Source organism: Helicoverpa armigera, chromosome 24, assembly GCF_030705265.1.
Source record: "Helicoverpa armigera isolate CAAS_96S chromosome 24, ASM3070526v1, whole genome shotgun sequence".
NCBI classification, from domain to species: domain Eukaryota; kingdom Metazoa; phylum Arthropoda; class Insecta; order Lepidoptera; family Noctuidae; genus Helicoverpa; species Helicoverpa armigera.
Window position 1 is genome coordinate 2,144,863 of NC_087143.1, and position 22,367 is coordinate 2,167,229.

The window sequence follows — 22,367 nt, forward strand, 5'->3', positions numbered from 1 at the left end:
TCCGATTATAACGTGTAACTAATGAACTTTCAGTCACATACTATTGTCAATTTATCTATTTGTACTGACGGCAATTTAGTTTTGAGCAAACGAGCGTGGGGGTTGGGAATTAATCACACTTGACACTAATATTGTAGTATATAAGTAAGTGTGTGTATGTTTGTTACTTCTTCATAATTTTATTTCAGTTTACATTAATATGACTTATGATAAAGGGTACTTTTTATCGGAGTGTGAAAAGGATCTACCCTTGAGGAGGCGTGTGAAAGCGCTGGAAGCTAGTGGATTATAACTTCGTTAAGTTTTCGTTTCGTATGACAAAAAGAATTGAGAGTCAAAGTACAAAGAGATGGATGGTGTCTTGTAAACCTTATCCTGAAAAAGCAGCCAGTTTCAGTATATTTTGGTTACTGAAATACCTTGTTCAACGTGTGACTTGAAAGACATCGCCAATTAGAAAAACTTTCATTAAATGAATGCTGAAACATGCATGTCAAGTAAAAAATGTGATGTAACAAAACAATACCAACATAACTTCATAATATAAACATTAAAACTGACATTGAATTCATTCACAGTCCCAAAACGTAAAACATCTCCGATATACTAAATGTTTTGTATCGCATTGCCACTCAAACATGCGAAAAGTAATTATTTCTTGAATGCTTGTCATTTATTTCTAGCATATAAACAACACCGCTGATATCTATATACCTTAGCTCTATTGTAATAAGGATGATTTTCTAATGGCATCTTTCAAAGTGTACTGGTATTGAACCTGTTGGCAATCGTCTGGCATTTGATGACAATGTTCGGGATCTGATGAAGCTTTGTCATGCGTCAATAAAATAGGTTTTGTTTTATGTTTTTTGGTCGCAAGATCTTGAACTGTGAATGTATGGGACACCTGTTCTGTGAGAGTGTTGCGATCGTTATTTTGGTTTGCTTTTTCCGAACAACCCTAAGGTGGATTGCATTTGAGTGAAACATTTGCCCATCAGACATTTATAACTCAGGCACTAAAGGACTGATGAACAACAAATATTTTTCAGTTTGTCAGGCTTTTCCAAAAAAATACCCTGTGAATAAAATAAAATTTCATGGAGGAGTTTTGGTATGACGTAGGTAGATGACAAAACATAAGTACATGATCTTTACAACCAACAGTGCCTATGGTTTTCATAACCAGGGTTATACAGCCATAATCGTATAAACAGCATGAAATTCAACTTGATCTATACTGGTATATTAAATGCAACAAACGGACGTAACTCTGGAAGTATCGGATGAATGCCAAATCTCAATGATGTATCTTGTTGTATTCCATTTTTCTTAATTGTCAGAACTACTACTACTAGAACTTTCTTTTCACTTATTGTTGCAGAAGTAACCTCATATTATTGCCCTATTTATTCAGCTATAGGTAGAAAGACACCTTCAATAGATACCTATTCGAATCAATATTCGTCTATCATCATGGCCTTATTACTATTCATCACTAGTCATACACCTCTTCTTATACACAGAAGTCATGACCATCGACCATCTATAACTATCAACTCAAGGTGGATTGGTGATCTACGCTCTATCATTCATCACCCACTGCACTAATGATAATGGTGATTAGTCCTAATCGCTCTTGTTGATATGTTTTAAATGTTCTAGTACACAAACGGGCTGTACTTTTATAGTAGTAAGAGCTACTGCCAAACTGTACTGATGTCATTGTACAATGATAACAGAATCTGACTCACTTCACTATTCGTACTCGTAGTAAGTATGTGAAATTCAGTGTGGGAGTCCCCGAAGATATTTTTAACATAATTACGAATAGTGATCATTGTCCAATTAGTTTTCAACACCAAATAAAGGGTTATCGCTGGCCTGGCAAAGGGCGCTTAAAGAAACAAAAGTGGATTAGTCAGTAGTAGACTGACACTCCCTCCAACTGCACCCACAGCGGGAGGGGTCATTGGATGATATGGTAAAAAGAAGTGAAATAAATATCATGTTAACGGATATGCACGAACTATATAATTATTTCAACTCTTTCTTCCAATACTCTCTTATAGTTCGTAAGTAGGTAAAACAATTTTCATTTGGGAAACGATAAACAATTTATGAAGTCTTGCTAATCCTCTACTTAAGCCACTTACCCTAACTTGGATACTAACTTTTGTCCGATTAGCAAGGCCACCTTTAAAATCTAAAGTTAATAGCCTAGCTAACCTATCAAGTATCAGTGAAAGAAGATGAAACTACAGAACTATGTCGCTACAATCAAGATTACAAAAATAGTACAGGTAGATTAATTAGAGAAGAATCCGCAGTTAGTAGAGAATAAGCAGCTGACTGCAATGAGTAAATTATAAATAGATGAATTGGTGATGAAATAATGACAAAGAGACAAAAGATAATAATGTTCGACTTTAACTTGATGTAAACTATTACATCTGATGCTTGATGAGAAAATCTTAGTAAAAGGAGCATAATATGATTGAGGTTAGTAGTAGAGGTGTTACACAATAAGATGATACAAATTAGTCTTGATGATGCTGAGAGAGGTAATGGTTGAACAGTTAATTCTGAATGACCAGTCATTAAAAGGCATGCGGATGGTAGTAATATCATATGGTGGATGTATGAATAAGACTTGGCGTATAGGCCCAACTCTAAACACACGTTATAGTGTGTAGCAGATACAAACAACCGCGTTCGCTGATGTTACGATCCCAAAATAGAATCGGAAGTTAAACACCGGTCGAGGAAGATACCAAAAGGTTATCTAACCTCTTATTACTAAGATGTAACTGCTTCTAATTCACCTGCCATTCAATCAGCTAAGGCATAAACTTGAATGAGAATTACAACACAAGTGTCAGAGCCCTCAACTAAATTCCTATCATCAAAAAAATCTGAGGCGGTAACACGATAACGAATTGGATTCCTGCCACATTCATACGGTTTCCATCGAAGACTATTATTAACCCGTTCCTAATCACGTGGCGGTAAACAAGAGTTGTCGTCATATCGACGAATTGCGCCTAATATTCGTCGTACACATGTAAACTAAGCGCGCCGGGAGTCTGTCGTATTTATAGACATACCGAAGCGATGGCTTCTTTTACTCCAGCGGGCTCTCGCGATATTTACGGAAACAAGTGCTGTATGCTAATGTTGATCTTATCCTAAGCTCGTAAAGACCAGTGTCCTATGGCAGGCCAGGCCTCTCCGCCCCAAGGTATTACGATAAATTTAGAAAATGCTTTTGGTCGCGGGAGTTGTCTTTACTATTTATGGTAGTGCACGCGATGGTTAATTCTGACGCGTGTGGTAACCTCTGAGTCTATTTTTATGTGTTGTTTGCTCTCTAGGGGAAGTGTACCTACTCGTGTGGTGTAGCTATGCTTCCTAGTGATTCCAATGATTTGAAAAGCTCAAAGTAGGCGGCGACTGATCGCCGGAATGTTGGCAATGAGTGTGACCTAGATATAGACAGGTGCGATCCACTGACTCACATAGCTGTCATGTGAAACACTACACCGCATGGGGATTGCGGATTTAGGACTCCAAACAAAAACCAAAGTCAACGGTTGTATAAAAAGAAATAATGTAATTAAAATAAATAAATTAACCGTTTATTTATTAATTACATTTGGCGTGAGATCCATAACGATCCCGTGTATATAATAAAAATAAAAAAAAGAAAATTAAATTTATATAAATTTTACAATAAATTACATTAGAATAGATGGCGTTATCTTAGATGTTCAGTTCTGTCAGGTATCACTACGTACAACGTACAAATGCCAAAGTTCCTTGCGGAACAGAGCACCACAATACACAGCACTAGGTTCACGCAGCTTGGGCGCTCACGTGCGCGCTTAGAAGCACTTGCGGTGGACGATGCCGGGGCCGGACTCGTCGTACTCCTCCTTGGAGATCCACATCTGCTGGAAGGTGGACAGGGAAGCCAGGATGGATCCACCGATCCATACGGAGTACTTCCTCTCGGGGGGAGCGATGATCTTGATCTTGATGGTGGAGGGAGCCAGGGCGGTGATCTCCTTCTGCATCCTGTCGGCGATACCGGGGTACATGGTGGTACCACCGGACATGACAGTGTTGGCGTACAGGTCCTTACGGATGTCAACGTCGCACTTCATGATGGAGTTGTACACGGTCTCGTGGATACCGCAGGATTCCATACCCAGGAAGGAAGGCTGGAAGAGAGCCTCAGGGCAACGGAACCTCTCGTTACCGATGGTGATGACCTGACCGTCGGGAAGTTCGTAGGACTTCTCGAGGGAGGTGGAGGCGGCGGCGGTGGCCATCTCCTGCTCGAAGTCGAGGGCGACATAGCACAGCTTCTCCTTGATGTCACGCACGATTTCCCTCTCAGCGGTGGTGGTGAAAGAGTAACCCCTCTCGGTGAGGATCTTCATGAGGTAGTCGGTCAAGTCGCGACCAGCCAAGTCCAGACGGAGGATGGCGTGGGGCAGGGCGTAACCTTCGTAGATGGGGACGGTGTGGGAGACACCATCTCCGGAGTCCAAGACGATACCGGTGGTACGACCAGAGGCGTACAGAGAGAGTACAGCCTGGATGGCGACGTACATGGCGGGGGAGTTGAAGGTTTCAAACATGATCTGGGTCATCTTCTCCCTGTTGGCCTTGGGGTTGAGGGGAGCCTCAGTCAGGAGGACTGGGTGTTCCTCAGGGGCGACGCGCAGCTCGTTGTAGAAGGTGTGGTGCCAGATCTTCTCCATGTCATCCCAGTTGGTGATGATACCGTGCTCGATGGGGTACTTCAGGGTGAGGATACCTCTCTTGCTCTGGGCCTCATCGCCTACGTAGGAGTCCTTCTGACCCATACCGACCATCACACCCTGGTGGCGAGGGCGACCGACGATGGACGGGAAGACGGCGCGGGGCGCGTCGTCGCCGGCGAAACCGGCCTTGCACATGCCGGAGCCATTGTCGACTACAAGCGCAGCAACATCGTCGTCGCACATTTTGGCGTTTGTGTTTGGTTTGGGACGCGGTGGATGTTGACTCTACGGCAGCGAGACTGCGAGTGCGGCGAACAGCGGTGCCGGAATCTTTTATAGGGCAGCGGCGCAGACGCCGCGCGCCTTACATGGCGAGCGCGCCGGCCCCCTCGCGCCCACTGCCGCCGCCTTTCTTTCAATATTTCTCACAAATACACTAACTCTAACCCATCGTATCATCCCTTAGACACTTCTTAGGGTACATAGGGTGGTTTTTAATCAGTATTTTGGTATAAAAGTCCGCGCGCCGTAAGAGGCGCGAGCGTCGGCCCGCCCGTCTTGTGCCATTTCAGGCGTTGGGCGGGCGCCTCTATTCGTATACCAATATTTACTTTATTATTTTGAATTCCAGAGTCTATCAAAGTTATGTATTGAATTCCAAGTCGAAAATAAGTTCGATACATATTTTTTTCATGCAACATAGTTCTAAAATTGGTTTGAGAACTCAATCACGTTTTCTGGGTGAAAACATACTTGTTAATATCATTAATTATTCTCTAAGTTCAATCCCTTTCATTAAGCTAGGCACATAATTTGGCCACTTCATTCATAGCATTATGACCCCTATATCGTTTCTAAAAAGTCGATAATTCCGTGAAATGTTTTGCAGTCGAAATAGTTCGCAAATACGAGAGTTACTAGGTCAACGGAGTTTAATGAGCAATCACTACGTTTCATATATTACTTACTTCATAATATCAATAAGATTATTTTGAACCAATTACTAGTTTACAGTTCAGCTTAAATTTAGAATTCCATGTAGAAGCAAGTTAGAAAATAGACTGTATCGTATAAGAAAATGGGATTTTAGTAATAACGTTGTTAACGTAATCAACTAAAGTCCACTAACTTCCCTTCGCCTACCCACCTAGAATACCTTTACCTACCGTCGTAATTGTTTGAATACCTACCCAACTAAATTAGTTTAACAAAACATGTTAGTTAACTATGTATGTAGTAATTAATGAATCAATTGATTGGTGTCTTGATGTGGTACGAATAGCAGTATAGGTGTGTATGGGATGTTCATGTCATGAATGGGACGGTTTAAGTGGTTGGATAGTGAAATAGTTTTGCAATTTGTACCGTACTAGACTTTATACGTATTTTTTGCTAATTGGGTTTTGCTAATTGGATTTTCTTTGCTGTGCTTTAGCCATGTTGATTTATAGATGAAACCTGGATACTTAATCGGTATAAAATATGCCCAAGCTGGTAGAATTAGTCGATTAGATATTTATTTGTTTAGCATCGTGTGAACTAACTTTTTGCTTTATACATAACAAACTTGAAACCAAGAAATATATCAACTACAACAGTCGATATTCAATCTATGTACGTGATTACATAATTTATAGCAAACTATTTTGTAAGCAGGTATGAACTAAAATTATCACCCTTGGATTTTATGTTTTTTCTGCTTATCCATTATCTATGTTTAGAACACCCAATTTGCCTCAGTTTGTACTGTCATAAAAAACTGGGAGTATCCAATCAAAACTCATATTCTTATTTACATAGGTATTCTCTTCAAAAACTTACCAACACAATGTATGTACATATCGCACCCTTAGAATGAAAGTGACCGAATCCAAAAAATGCAATTTGTGGGAAATGAGCAAAATCGTCATCAAAAAATTATATTACTGAATACATCTTAATATATCTCTTCCGTTTTTAATGGCTTACTATTGATTTTTACCAGATTTGTGGATTAGCCTTTTGAGATCACAATGACAATGCAAATTTATGTTTATAGTATTTTTTTATATATATTTTAACATAAAATATAAAGTAGTTTCAAATTAAGTCACTTTATTTCAAAATTATGTTTGCCATTCTATGTTTTTTTAAGAATTAAGTCTGTTTATGACACATATTGGAAATAATTCCGTAGACACATTAAATAATAAGACACTGTCATACTGAAAGTTATTTGGACATAGGGTATTAAATTAAAATGCAATGTTATAAAATCTGAATGTATTTATTTATTTCAGTCTTAATAACATTTATTCAAGTTACTGATTCGTTGTCAGTAATTGAGAAAACAAAATCTACGAGACCTTTGCTTGTGTTTGTGAATAAAATAACAGAATGTATCCAAATGAGCAGGCAATGTCTATTAACCTCCTGCTTCTATTGTGGAGCCTTAATGTGGCTATAAGTAGAACAGAGGATCAAATTCCTACTCAAGTCTGCACAAAATAACAAATCACTTCTGCAATGAAACCTTTAGTGGCAGAAAAGTGATAAATATATCTTTTAAACAGTTCCGTTAAAAAGTCTACAATTAGAGTCTTTATGCAGTTCTAACGCGTACATCAGCGGCAATAGAAACTTTTTAGCAGCTTTAACCTTTAAACATAATTGTTTGAACTCTCTTTTAAAGATGTAGGCTGCAAATGGGTTGTAGAATGATCTCTTGTAAAACCCAGAGTGACATTTGGTTCAGTTACTGCTGCCTTTAGTGATATTTACAGCTATGAGCAGCTACGGAAGCAATAGTAGAACTTAAAGATACTTTCGGAACCCCTAAAGCACTACTGTACAACTAACAGTTGCCAAATAGGCTGCTATTTCCACTAGTGTGCTAGTTGGGATGGTTCTACTAGTTGGTTAGACCACTGCGTAGTGACAGACGCGGCGTGCAACACTGTTAGAGACGCTAGTGTGCTCTATGACGTGTCATGGTCGGACCATTTACCTCTAATTATAAAGTGTGATCTTAAGTTATTAAGGCCAAAATTTGCACCTGCACTTCCTAAATGTAACAAAGTAACATGGGGTGACAGAGCTTTGCAGCAGACTGAGTTATATAGCAATTATTGTAATGATCTCTTGAATAATGTAGACTTTCCCTTAGAATTTACTGAATGTAGTAAAACCACATGCAGAATTAAGAAACATGAAACTATTTTAGGCAATATTTATGCGGAAATTGTGCGTATACTCTGTGAAGATCGCAAGTAACTGTAGGAACGGATTACAGCGCAAAAAGAGTCACATAACGGGCTGGAATAGGCATGTGAAGGACGCACACAGACAGGCTCGGATTTTCAAACCTGGACGTTGTTTGGTAGACCGAAAAATGGTGATTTATATGAAAAAATGGTGGAAAGTAGAAAGGTTTTTAAAAGTAAAATGAAATGGTGCCAAAATAATAAGGACCAAATAAAAATGGACATCATTGCAAGTAGGGCTGCCATCTCAAATTTCGCCAAACCCGGACAAACATTCAAAAAAACCCGGACATTTGGCGTAAATCGCATTTTTTCCCCGAACGAGTAGTAGGTACGATATTTTTTAAACAAAATAATATCTAATTTGTAATCCATTTACTATTAACATATACCTACTTAAATTCAATGAGGTGCTTCCTTACATGAAAAGTGTCCGAGTTTTCCCCGGACACTTCTTAAAACCCCGCCCGGACGGCACCCGGACGCCCTCCAAACGAGGACAAATCCGGGGAAACCCGGACGGATGGCAGCCCTAATTGCAAGTCATCATGACGCAAAGAATTTTGGTAGTTTTTGGAAAGCCACGAACAGGTTGAATCAAAGGTCGGGTCTGCCTGTGAGTATTGATGGCCTTAGTGATCCTGGTGATATCGCCAACCTATTTAGAAGAACCTTTAGGGTTGGGTCTCCCCTGGGTACGTCATCTGGTGGGCTGGAGGTGGTGTGGGGGTCTGAAGACATGCCTATTAGGTTTACGAGAGGTAGCTACTGTCATACGCAACTTAAAGAGAGGCAAGTCGCCGGGTCATGACAGCCTAAGTATAGAGCATTTGCTGCATGCTGGCAAGCACTTACCGCGAGTGCTAGCAATGTTTTTTAGCTTGTGCCTGAGTCACTCGTATCTTCCAGCGGATTTACTTAAAACTATTGTTGTGTCTATTGTTAAGAATAAAACTGGAGATGCGAGTGAAAAGAGCAACTACAGGCCTATATCCCTGGCTACCATCATTGCAAAGGTGTTGGACAGTCTGATTGACCAGCAGCTGGATAAGTACTTAATACTTAACGATGCCCAGTTTGGTTTTAAGCCAATCTTATCCACGGAAACAGCTATACTATGCCTCAAACAGACTGTTCAATACTATACAAGTAGGAAAACACCTGTATATGCATGTTTTCTGGACCTCTCCAAGGCTTTCGACCTCGTATCTTACGACTGCCTATGGAGAAAATTGTGGTGAAAATGGAGAAAATATCAAGAACTTCCAAAGCGATATCATTAGGATGCTAAAGTATTGGTATATAAACCAATACAATTATGTTAAGTGGGCGGGTGTCCTGTCGGATGCATACGGGTTCGAGTGCGGTAAAACGGTGTAGGAAAAAAGCCACATCAGGTTAATAAAATCTTATCATAACGTGTTTCAAATTAAGGTGAGAATCGATCAATAAATTGTAGAAATTCACAGATCTGAATACACTGATGTGTGGCTCTGTGTACCTAAATATCTTAACATACCACACAACTTTAATATTATAGGGGCATATTCCAAAAAAATTACAACTTAAACTTTTTAATTTTAGTAATAAACAGGTTCAATATTAAGAATAACAAAAATAATGAATATGCCTTTAGTCATAGACAGGCCTATTATTATAAGTGTCGTTTGTCTTTTATAATTATTTTTTACTAAATAGACCTAATCCTTAAAAGGTCACTGAATACTACCTACATATTTTGTTCTATAAAGACGTATTAATCAAAATGTCACTTTATGACAAAAAACATTGTGTAACTTACCGTGGCAGTATTCGCGATAAACGGACACTTTTTGAGATTCGCCGATGTTTTACATGTTCACTCGCAAGCGCATCTGACGTAATACTAGTTCTGGCTCTTTCACACAATATGCGTAAACGAATAGCGGAACGAGTGAAAGAGACCGAAATAAGCGTAGTCTCTGTTATAGTTAGAAATAGGTCTCTTTTTATTTACAGGGTTATAGATTATGCTTTTTAAGGTCAGTTTATTGTAAAAACGAGAATTACAAGAATTTTGAATTAAGTCACTTTCATTCTAAGGGTGCGATATTTCATACATACTAACCCTCGTAGTACATTGCTACAATAACTTTCGTAGCAGGCTGTAGAGGTGCTACGCCGTAGCCCGTAGTACTATCAGGCTTCGCGCTCTGATTGGTCAATGTGGCGTTCACGACCTTTCACTAATAGGGAGGCGGTTGACTCAAGTGGTACATAATACAAATTACCTAGTCTCTTATCTACTAGTTATTTAATATTCAAATTATTATGTTATGTGTTATAAAATAGTGGTATTTATTACTTTTTTATAACGCTTTTTTAATGAATATAGAATGATTCTGGATATGGCTAAATCTCAACATTGCTTCATTAAGAATTGATATAACAAAGTATCCTATCACTTTTATACCTCTAAAATACCAAGTCATTCCCATTACAAAATTATGTTTAAACCAGTTCAGACAATTTGTCAAGGAAAGACATCATTTATATTCAAAATCATATTGTTATGATACGGAACTAATATTATAAACCCTTCGGATATTTGTTGGTTATGAAAACTTGTTTGTTGGTTAGTTTGTAAGCATGTTCGTACTCTCAGGGACTTCTGGGTCGATTTAAAATTCCAATGGTTTATAGCCTAGTTATCGGTTAAGGCAAAAGGCATTTTAATATACTATATTAATATACTAACACCAGTTTACACAACAGTATATTTAATACTAATTTCTTGTGTATACAGTCTCGTGAAAAGTTTTCTAAATTCCGTAATTTTACAGCGATAGCGACCTTCCGCGCGCTGTTTCGCAAGCGCTGACGGAATTAGATCAACAATACCTACTTACAAATATCTCCAACATCTGTTTAATCTATACTAATATCAAAAATTAGGTCGAAGTTAACGTAATATAGCTCATCGGGGTGTAAAAAGTTATGCAAAATGCTTATAGGTGATGCATCGTATGTGTCTATTTAATGCTTATAATCTAAAGTTGTAGAGTTTGTTCGTCTGATCCCGTTTATCTCAGGAACTGCTTGAGCGATCTGAAAAATTCTTTCAGTGCAATTCACTCATACAGACCTATGGCGCACCCGCTTTCCTGAAATAAAATATCTACAGTGAGATTATAAAGTTATAACCAATTTAGATGGTACGTATAACAGTAATCTTGTATGGTGCTGCATTGGAAGCTCCCAGCGACCATTAGAACATTCTTATCAGAAGCCAAAAAGTCTGACCAGACTACCTGTCTTACCAAGTGTTAACAGATTTCCCGGGTAACTGGATTGAGGTGGTCAGACAGGCTGCCGCTTTAGTTTTATGTAAAACACTGATACTCAACGACATTACGACTGGAAGCTGAAATGCTAGATTGATAATGATGGAGATCATATAGATTTACTAACATTATACCTATGAAACCAGTCTAACTGTGTACACGATAACTTCATTGAATCCTTCAGCATAAAACCTCGCCATTGTCCCACTGAACTGAAGTTCATTAGTCAAGTGTAATAGTACAACAACAACAGACAATATATTTGGATCACAATACTGAACTGTCACTATACCCATTCATTGATTCTCTCAATTGCATACCAATACCTTTACTAAATCACTACCGATCGTCTTCTAATATACGACCACATCACCACATTTGACATCCATCGACTGTTTTGTTCGACCCTCAAGAAATAGGTATGGTACAAAACCAGCAATGGTTGGTGAACATTTGAGAATTGTAGTATGTATTAAGGTATGTAGATAAAGGTATGATGCAAGTGCACCAGAGTGCATTGGCCGTTTCTATTTCTGGTAACAGGTGTGAACCATATAATCATTGCGCCGACGTTCCGTTGCACGCTGGCTATCTTTGAAGCTTCGGAGCTGAGTTTGAAACGGAACGCAAACCAATTTTAGTAGCGTTCGATGTTTAAAATAACGGGCTGTGAATTGTTATTGGTGGTTTGGTAAATGTTTTACAGGTGATTTGGTAAGATTGTTGGATTTAAATAGTTCCATAAGTCAATTGACTGAATAGTGATGCAGCAAGCTAGATTTGTTAGAGACTTCGAGCTATGAAAATATACTCACTAACCATGTCAGTCCGGCTATTGCGCTTTCATTATTAAAACTACTAAAGTGATTTAAATACAATTTGGCACATAGAGCCTGAAGAAGGCTACTTTTGATCATCCGAGTGTTAGAATTAGGAAACAAATTCAACTGCGTGTAGTAGTTAGTACAGAATAACATTTCCATTAAAATAAAGCTAAATGTATTCGATTTGTAAGGCACAACCATCTTAGAGGTATATCTATTGAAAGAGTTCATCTAATATTTATAGAACGTATCTATACATAATAGCACTAGTACCTATGCATGTATATACTGATTCATATTTATAAACTGACGTATCTGATTTGATTTGATTCAATCTAATTTGTTCCAGGTAATCTTTGAAATGGCTCAAATTATTATCCACTTTCAGTGCTGATACTACTGCTGTGTAGATAGATAGATACTTACTGTATATTATATAGCGTAGCCTTTTCCAATTACATTAACTGTAGACATTTTTCATGAATAATACTTATCCTTGAAAAAACATTTTCATCGTAAATAATGTTTGCATTGTATCGTAAACGTATATGCCACGTCATTTCTTAAAAACTGCAGTGCTTTTCTATAAATATACACTTTAGTGCAAAAAAATCTGGCGCGTCTTATTAGGCGCGATCGCTAATAACAGACGGTTATTTATAGGAATGCATTGTTTGGCAAACGAAAAGTTCTCGATCGCATTATTATATCGTGTGAGTCAAATATTATTGCATCTCATGTAGAGGTAGCTGCTTCTATTGATCAGTCAATCTAATTAATGTATTCTAATCTTGCTTAGATTCCTTGCTTCATATTCAGACTTTTTAGTGATATCTTATACGAAAAGGAATGAGTGTTAATTATACCTATCATACCGCTTGCTCAAGGTGGATTAGTTGACTTAAGTCTTTGAAAGTCCGGATTTCCTCGAAGATGGCATTTTTCACTTGGTTAGTGAAAACGTGAATTATAAGTTGTTTTATCTAGCCGATTTAACTAATAAGTTAAAATTGCGTGCAATTCTGTTTCGATTTTATATTCATTTAATATTATCATTCCTTATTGTGTTACGCAACGAAGTTCACCGGGTGAACTAATAATGAGACATGTAGTAATTATTCCCAACGGTTTCAGCAAACAGTATTTGATATTTAATGTACGCTCATAATATTTCTGATACAAAAGAGTCATGTCTATATCTCTATCCAAATACATATACGTAGGTACTCAAAAAAACAAAGTACAACACCCAAAACTTACACACACCATTTATTTCCCATCAATGAAAAAGACCCGAAAAAAATATCGTAAACACATACATATGATGCAAAAAACTGTTGTTTTGACAGCAGCGCATATTTCGCAGTGTCTTGGCTACGCTACAGATCTACAACGGTGTGCGTGAGTCATCGCGCACTTTCATCGTTATCACGATAGCCGTAAAAGGTGAGATGATCTGAACTGACGTATTTGTTCGTGGGTCATGATTTTGTTTGTATTCTGAGACTATTATTATACATAGTCGATGCCTGTTTGTTATCAAGATAAAAATTACAGTCTGAATGACTTACCTACTAAGCTGCTCCAAAATCAGTTCTACTCAGTATTAGGGAATGATAATATAGTTACTGTAGGTAAATTATTATGTGCTCGGTGGGAGCATTTGTCAGACTAAACCTACTGTGATCTGGCATAATTATGCCACTGCTAATTAGCAGTGGGATATATTTGATCAAAATACTGTCTCTAAAGTAAGCTAGGTCATTTATCTAAACTAATGGCCGAAAGGCTCCAAAACTACTGAACCGATATGAAAAATATTACATTGTTGGGAAGCAAAACCATCACAGTGGGATACGGGAAAAGTTCTACAGGGACGCAGTTAAAATTGTGAGAGACAGCTAATCTCACACCTACATAGAAGCTATTTCTTCTAAAACTGTGATTTGATCGAAACAGCTTGCACATAGAAACTTACCAATATTCAAGTTTAACCATAAGCTATGTAACACAGAATCTATTAGTGTTACCACAATGAAACCAGTTCTCCTAAGCCCCGTTCATAAACAGCTCACGAACATTAGCAACATAGTAATGTAATGCAAGTACATCGGTTCGGTTCCCGGTCGATCAGTATCGGTGTAATGTATTTCAGGCGCAGCAGGGAGATATAAATAGTAGCGCAAGTTCACTGCCGATCTGTACGTGTTGTGGGGCTAGGAAATTAGCGGGAGAAATGTGTATTGAATTAATTGAACAAATTGTTTGAAGAGCTGGGGTTTGAATTAATGCAAGGGTAAATGCCGTAACTTTGTTTATTTATTTATAAACTATATCTAATAGATATTTGGCATATTTGTTATACATTATATATTCCAATTTATCTCACCAGCACGTGTTGAATATTGCTTTATATTTTTAGTTTTTCTCCCCATAGGTTCGTCTGAAAGAAGTCGATTTTATCTGTGTAGCCTTAATGTTTTGGTGTCGGTTTCCAGTCTAATAGGTACAGTGCTTAACATGGAGTGACCGCCTATTTGATCTCCTGAATTCGTGCTTCTTGATAAGACAGGCTGTTATTCCTAATGATTGCCCGACTTCAAATGTTCAGAACATTGCTGTATAAAGGTGAGCTGAACCCAGATATAGGTTCTCTTACAGAAAACCTTAGAGTGTTAAACAGGACACTGCAAACGCTCAAGCGACAGCTCTCTCTTATAAAAAGCCGCTGTTTTCATGTCCCTACGGAGCGGAGGCGCGGTCTCATATCGTGTGTTCTCGGTATCAATAGCACGGCACAAGCCAACGCGAAGCACATCTGTTGCGCTCTCTTAGCAAGTGTGGCTATTGTTTATTTATAATTCATTAGCTATTACTTCATAATTATCATATTATGTGAAAGAGACTGAACGACTATCTGTAGTTATGTAATTTGGCCTCTGAGAAAATAAAATTATGGATGTAGCATTGCTGTATTTCAAATAGAAAGGTCCGTATTTAATTTATGTTCTGTTATAACGAGTATTATATGTAGATAGCATAGCATTACTTCATTTATTCATGAAACCAAAGTCCCATGCAGTTCTACATCATCATCTGCCTATCCTTTTCCAAATTATGTTGGGTTGACTTTCGATCTCTAAATGAGCGATTGACTATTTGACCTCCTCAAATCAGTAGCCTGGACAATTGATACACCTTGGTAAAACAGATTTATCTGACTTTCTGGCTTCTTACTAATGGAAGTACATTACGATTATTATCAAAGATGTATAAATGGCAGCCACAATTGAATGATCATAAGATCAACTACGCCAAGCAAGAGCATTTGATCAAAAAAACCTAATACTATTCACAAAAATACACTCACAAAATACCCAAACACCATTAACTAGACAGAGTAAATTAAAATATTGAAAACCTCGCATCGTTGATCCATATAATTGCTTAAATGAAAACGCTTGCATCATCCCCTTAATTGGCGTATAAATTGATTTGTAAAAAGTTTAATCTATCATATTTGGTCGAGAGTTCGGCTCACCCTATCTGACTAGCTTCTTCATAACCATACATCTTATATCCTCCATTTTCCGTAATCGAAAAGCAGCCTTATTACTAGGGTCACAAGTGTTATTATTGATTGACATGTCATGGTGGTTACGACTTTTAGTTTTGAAGTGTATGTCCTTTGCATCGTACTATATACAGTTATTAGTTTTATCAGTACTTGTGTTATTTGATAGTTGCATAAAGCATATTGTTTGTTATCTGAATCGCGGTGCAACACAATGGTTTAAGATCCCATGATAATGATTATGAATATCATTTGTGGGATAATAAGATGGAGAGATATGTTGTTAATTGGATTGGGAATCCTTTCAAAATAACGAGTAGCCTGAGAAATTAGTTCGTCTGTTGGTTCTTCAATTTTCTGATACTCTGAAAAAATGAAATGAAAATCTTTATTCGCAGATACATGGTAAATACAAATGGTTGTACTTAATACAAAAGTTCTTCTATAGCCTTAATATCCCTTCATCTTAAAGTGCCTGTCCGACCAGCGAAGGTTGGCAGTCAGCTCAAAGGAGCTATGTAGTTAAACCACTTTTAAGATTCCCGTTAATTCTCTGACATTCGTTGCCCATCACAAAAGTTGCAAGAACCATGTAAGTTATAAATCTCACCTTTTCATCTACCTTTTAATAAAACATATCTCTTATAAAACAAAATTAATAAACTTAATCCAGCCTTCATATTTCCATATTGCACGTCACATTCAATCGTCACTCTTGCATTTCTTTTCAATTCAGAAAAATATGAAAGCTGTAGCAAAATTAATAAAATCAGATTTCTGCAAAGAGGACAGATCAAATAAGTGAGCGTATTAAATCGTAAGTCGTGTCGCACGCACGCACGGTCATAGATTAAAAGGCTCATTGATTATGCAGACTCGACATCCTTTTGAAATGAAAGTGCCACGTTACCAGAGTTTTATTAATTAATTGCTAGAATCTTAAAGATGACAAAGTTTTTTGATAAGTTATTGAGTTTCCCTGTTTTTTGTCTACCTATAGCACCCTTTAGAATGACTATACTATAATTTCAAACTAAACGCGCATTCTAAATCTTTAAAATATTGAGTCAAGTCATCTAATAGAAGTCTAAATAGAACCGTCATGTCATTAAGATTATATTAAATTTTCTACCAAACGCCATTTTCAGAACTAAAAGATAATTTACCTATCTACCAGGTATTTAACATTATCTCAGTGTTGTGTTGAAGTAAATTACCATTATATATCTCCTCGACACAGTGGTTTTATACAACTTACTATAAGCTCAGACTGCGTAATCATTTACAGTAACTATTATTACAGATAAGTTAAACAGGCTTTCGTCACCAAATTTTCTAAAACATGTGGCGAACGTCTGTTTTACCTTCTTGTAGTAAACCATATTGCCTACAAATCACATCCCATCTCACCTTTCATCATCACCTTCTATCTTTACCTACTCTATGCCCCCACACGCATCCCACAAGGGGCGTCACAAAGTGCACATCGCCGGTCGCGTGGCGGCTGCAATCATAGCACTAATTGACGATTTGCTGCCCACTACACTCACGGACAGGGGAAAGGGAACACTGTGTGTTGGGTGTAGTTGGGTAGGTCTTGGTTGTGGTGTGTTTTAAGGTGGAATTGTAGTTGAAAAGTAGATAATGTTTGGATAACATTTAATCACATTGAAAGTTGACCATCTCTAATTGTAAATATTAATGTTCTCATAAACATGTACAGATACATATATGTATAAGAGTCCTTATATATTTATTTTTAGTAATTTCTATGAAAATGAAATTTGTTAAGTATACCAACTTTGTTAACAGCACAACATACACTCTTGTTTACTAGATTATTAAAAAATATATAAAAGTGGTACTTATTTACATTAGAACTAACAAATTACAACTAAAAGACGTCTCTAAATTCTTATATTGTAGGTACTAACTTAAAATAATATAAGATTATTAAATGCCTTCACACACCTAAGAATTACTGAATTATTCATCGTTACAAGAAGCAAAATTTTTACAAAAAACAAGATCTGACTAAAATAATTTAGCAAAAATAATATTCCAGCTATCCCATTTTCCGTGTCCCTCACTGCAAAATGCGCCCACGTCATTAATCCTACGCTGATCGCCGGTCGGGGGCTGTATACTTAATGTGTCCTTTATTATGTTGATTTTATCCGCGTATAATAAGCGCCAGTTGATGCCTCGTTTGCTCAATTAATTGCCAATATTTCCTCTGGGACTGAACTAATGTGGAGTTACATTTGACAGGTTTAACGTAACTTGATTTGAACTTATTGGTTATTGCATTTATTGACCTTTAGTTTTCAAATTAGTGAATTTATTGACCTTGAGTTTTGAAATCTATACTAAAATTATAAAGCTGAAGAGTTTGTTTGTTTGAACGCGCTAATCTCAGCAACTACTGGTCTGATTTGAAAATTTCTTTCAGTGTTAGATAGCCCATTTATCGAGGAAGGCTATAGGCTACTTTTTATCCCGGTACGGGAAGTAGTTCCCACGGGATGCGGGTGAAACCGCTGGCAGAAGCTAGTAACTTATATCAGTTGATAGTGTGTGAGCTATGTGTCCTTTATTATGTTGATTTTATCCGCGTATAATAAGCGCCAGTTGATGCCTCGTTTGCTCAATTAATTGCCAATATTTCCTCTGGGACTGAACTAATGTGGAGTTACATTTGACAGGTTTAACGTAACTTTATTATTGAATTTGTTGGCCTTGAGTTTTGGGTGGTTTGGTAACCAATATAGGAACGGTTTTCGATAGTGACATGGCCTTAGTGACGTGACAATAGTGGACTTTCGTGAATGAATGATTTTTATGCCAGCTACACCACTTCTCCAAAGTTTTTGAGTTTGTAATTTCACTGTCTAGAAATAGGAACTACACTATCATGTTCAACATAAGTGTCAAAATCATAAAGAATAACCAGTTCTAATCAATCTATTTCTTCGAAAAAACATCTACACTGCACCATACATTAATCTAAACCTTATAAATAAACCATTAAGAACATATAAAAGAAAGAATAAAAGGAACGTTGAGTTGAGATGCGCCAAATAATTTGGCACGCGAGTGTACGTTCCCACAGGTCAGTGCAGCTAGTGTAAACAGACCTAATGTTATTGTTGTCATTGTTAGAAAAGGGAGCGGTGATTTAAATCTTTTGATTTTGTTCCCTTTTTTTGTTGATACAGTGTATTTGTTGGCGGGGTAATTTACTCAATTTTATATTGCCACTGTTAAATTAATTACGAAGTGATTGTTTGTTAATATATTCGTTTGTCTATCAGCAATATACATACATGGATCTATATATGACAAAAGGTTTACGAAAACGTACCAACCCGCAGTGAGCAAGTGTGGTGATTAGCAGTCAATCTTCTGTGTAAGTATATGAAGGTGCCTTGCAATGAGACGATAGAAAGGGCTCATGATGATGGCGTGACAAAATCATTAGAGCATGGATGGGTCAATTATGGGACAAAAACCATAAAATCTTATTGGGAAATATTATTGGGAAAAGACTAGGAAGATAATGATCTTTAGATGCTAAAAGCATTAAAATATTTAAGTGATAGTTGAATGATTCATACGTTCGTTGTTTTGAGCTATTTTAAAACGACTCTGGGAGATAATTACGACTAGCAGAATGAGTTTGGCATTTAGTTTCAGTCAAATGCTAATGAGTTATTTATTTATCATTGAACGTTTTTGGAATAATTATATTTTGTGGCCAATTCCTTAAGTATGTTTGTTACAGGGTGAAAGAAGTAACGGTATTTATGACATGACGACAAAGAAAGAAGACATGCTGCTTCGACCCCCAAAAATTGCATAATAAGATGATTGTTAAATTGAAGATTATGTATATTTATTTATTTTTGCTTTATATCACAATTTGATACTATATTAATACGAAGATAGTTTTACCCGAAATCTCTTTCATTATTTATATAACGTTGAAGACTAATGGAGACTAATATCAATATCCCTTACTTACAGCAAAACTGATTAAGACGTAATAAGAACTAGGAAAAAACTAGAAGTAGGCATCAATTATACACAAAGTCGTTGTAGTCTTTTTGGTCCTAACTGGTGCAGTCTACCTAAATTTCAGCCTAAACCCCACGTGTTTGACTAGTATTGAATATCATTGTAGACGCTATATATAATGCGGTGCGATTCACATTTTCCCACGCTCGCGAGTGGGCGGCAACTCACTGACATACTGAGCTCGAAACATTTCTTCATAAATATCTTGCTGTATGCTGTTAGTATTATTAATTAGCTACTGTACATATAATATGAAGGTAAGTACTTATATATAATACATATGTATCTTCTTTCTTATTTCAATGGAATTTGATAATACCTACGGATAAATAATATGGAAATATAGGTGATCAAGCACCAGGATAAGTACTTTATATTGTTCATCTTCATCGTCATCATATAAGCCTATTGCAATTTTTTTGTTTAATAGGCCTGATGTCTCTTTGCTTACTTTTATCTAAATTACTTCAGTCAATGAAAACAGTTTATCTTGGGTTAAATAAGAATGTCTTTAAATCATGTAACAGTTGAGGTCTAAAAGTTTTGAATTTGGGACTCAAATCTCTATCAGGTTGCTAAAATTTTGGGGTTGATAAATAGAAAGCCAGATAGACAGTCGCTTCACGTAATATACTACACTTTTTACTGGTACTCTATGGTATCTGGCTTGCCTGAAAGCCGGTCCCAAAAAGGCTATGCAGATAATATCTTACATTGCATGTTCTATTCACTGGTGTTTGTCTGATAAAGTCCCCGCAATAAAACACATCGTCGGCCAAGTGGACCGGGGCGTACCGTCACAGTTGCGCTACGTCACTATTTCAGCGTCTACATGTATTAATAATTCTCAGTATACGAAACAATTACTTGAATAGATATGTGTATTAAACTGTTTCCCGAGATTTCACTCGTGCTCCGTGGAAACTAATTCAGGTTTTGTGACCATGGGATAGTGTAGCTTCGGAAGTGTGAAATAATTTTTCAGGTTGATTCAGTAGTTTTAAAGCCATCAGGGGTAGTATAGAGTTCCTTCTTTGCATTTAATTGTGCTTCAGGGTAAATACCAATATAATTATATTCTTCTTAACGCTTTCAATCAGAAACATTCACATCCAACTTTTCTAACCTAAAATGTTGCTTTAAGATGCCAACTAAGATAGATCCCAACCACAAACAACAAGATACAAGAAAACTATTGTTTTGATTGTAAAACATCATATAAATAGACCTAAAGAATCAATCTAAGTTTATAATAGTACTAAAGTATAGTATTTTAGTACCTATCCACTCGATTAATTAATTATTATTGCACTATTGTAATGATCATTAATTAATATAACAACAAAGCGAGCTACGAACAAATGCAACACCTGTTAATCTGTATGTCATTTGTTTGCAACGAGACTGACCAATCTTTCTTGATACGCAGTGTAATGCAACGCGTTATTGCAATAAAAATTTGACAGGACAAAAGTAACATAACTGATAACTGATAACTAAGATAACTGTTTCCGCTATTTGCATAATTAATGTAAAGCATAATTATGCATTAAATTATTGGCGAAATGTTTTTTTTATTGAATCCTTTCCTTTTTTTGAATTTAGCAAGTTTTAAATCAGTTTATAAATACCAAACCTTCCAAAATTCTAATAAGACCTATACAAAAAAAAACATGAAAAAAAAACACACAATAAATTGTAGGTTCCGGTTGTCATTTGAAGGTCTTTGGAAGTCAGAAGCCAGTAAGTCTGATAACCAGTTTTACTTAGGGGTATTGGGCCCAGGTAACTGAATGGAGAAGGTTCTTTGTAAAGCACTGGTACTCAGCTGCATCCGGTTAGACTGGAAGCCGACCCCAACATAGTTGGGAAAAGGCTAGGCAGATGATGCCAGAAGTTCACATTTAGCAAGCATCAGCCTAAAGGGCCAAGTTATATTGGTCGACACTTTCATGAAAGTGGTACTTTGATCTTTACACAATAGCAATTAGAGTCATAATAAATTATAGATGTTATTTATCGTTTATAGAGTGTTGATAGGTTTATTGTTGGTATTTAAAGAAACAATAGCGAAGTACTTAAGTTTTGAATGTGGCTGATCATCTGCCTAGCCTTTTCCCAAGAATGTTTGGGTGGTCTTCTTTGGTAAGAAAGAATGTTACTAGTGAGATGACGGCAGATAGAAGAGTATGGAAGGAGAAAACATGCTGCGCCGACCCTAAATAAAATTGGGATAAGGGCAGGAGGATGATGATGATGTTTGGGTGGTTTTCCATTTAAACTGGGGGCACCGGAAGGTTCAGCTGTCGTTAAGAAATATTATGTACGTTCGCAAAATAGGTAAAATATGTAATAGTAAAAAATGAGCCACAAAATAATACAAATTACTCGGATGGTCAGTTTTATTACCTATAGCATTTTTTTTTTAAATTATCAAGCCAGAAATTATGTAAAAGTTTATGGGTCTGAATTTTTGTTCCTTAATCACACTTTTAGGGCTAAATCAAAGAGCTATTTGCAAACGTATACCTAGATTACGATCCTAATTTACATAT

The 22,367-nt window shown here is 36.9% G+C and overlaps 1 protein-coding gene across 1 annotated transcript; it reads right to left on the reverse strand.

The window, feature by feature from the left end:
* Positions 1-3,616: 3,616 nt before the first annotated feature.
* LOC110378032 (actin, muscle) lies at positions 3,617-5,096 on the reverse strand. Its single transcript, XM_021337112.3, has one exon. It carries the CDS (start codon positions 5,013-5,015, stop codon positions 3,885-3,887), a length of 1,131 nt encoding a protein of 376 aa, XP_021192787.1. The 5' UTR covers positions 5,016-5,096; the 3' UTR covers positions 3,617-3,884.
* Between the last annotated feature and the right edge of the window lie 17,271 nt (positions 5,097-22,367).

Bases quoted from the DNA above. Each gene is read 5' to 3' on its own strand.
- LOC110378032 (XM_021337112.3), bottom strand. From the start codon at position 5,015: ATGTGCGACGACGATGTTGCTGCGCTTGTAGTCGACAATGGCTCCGGC.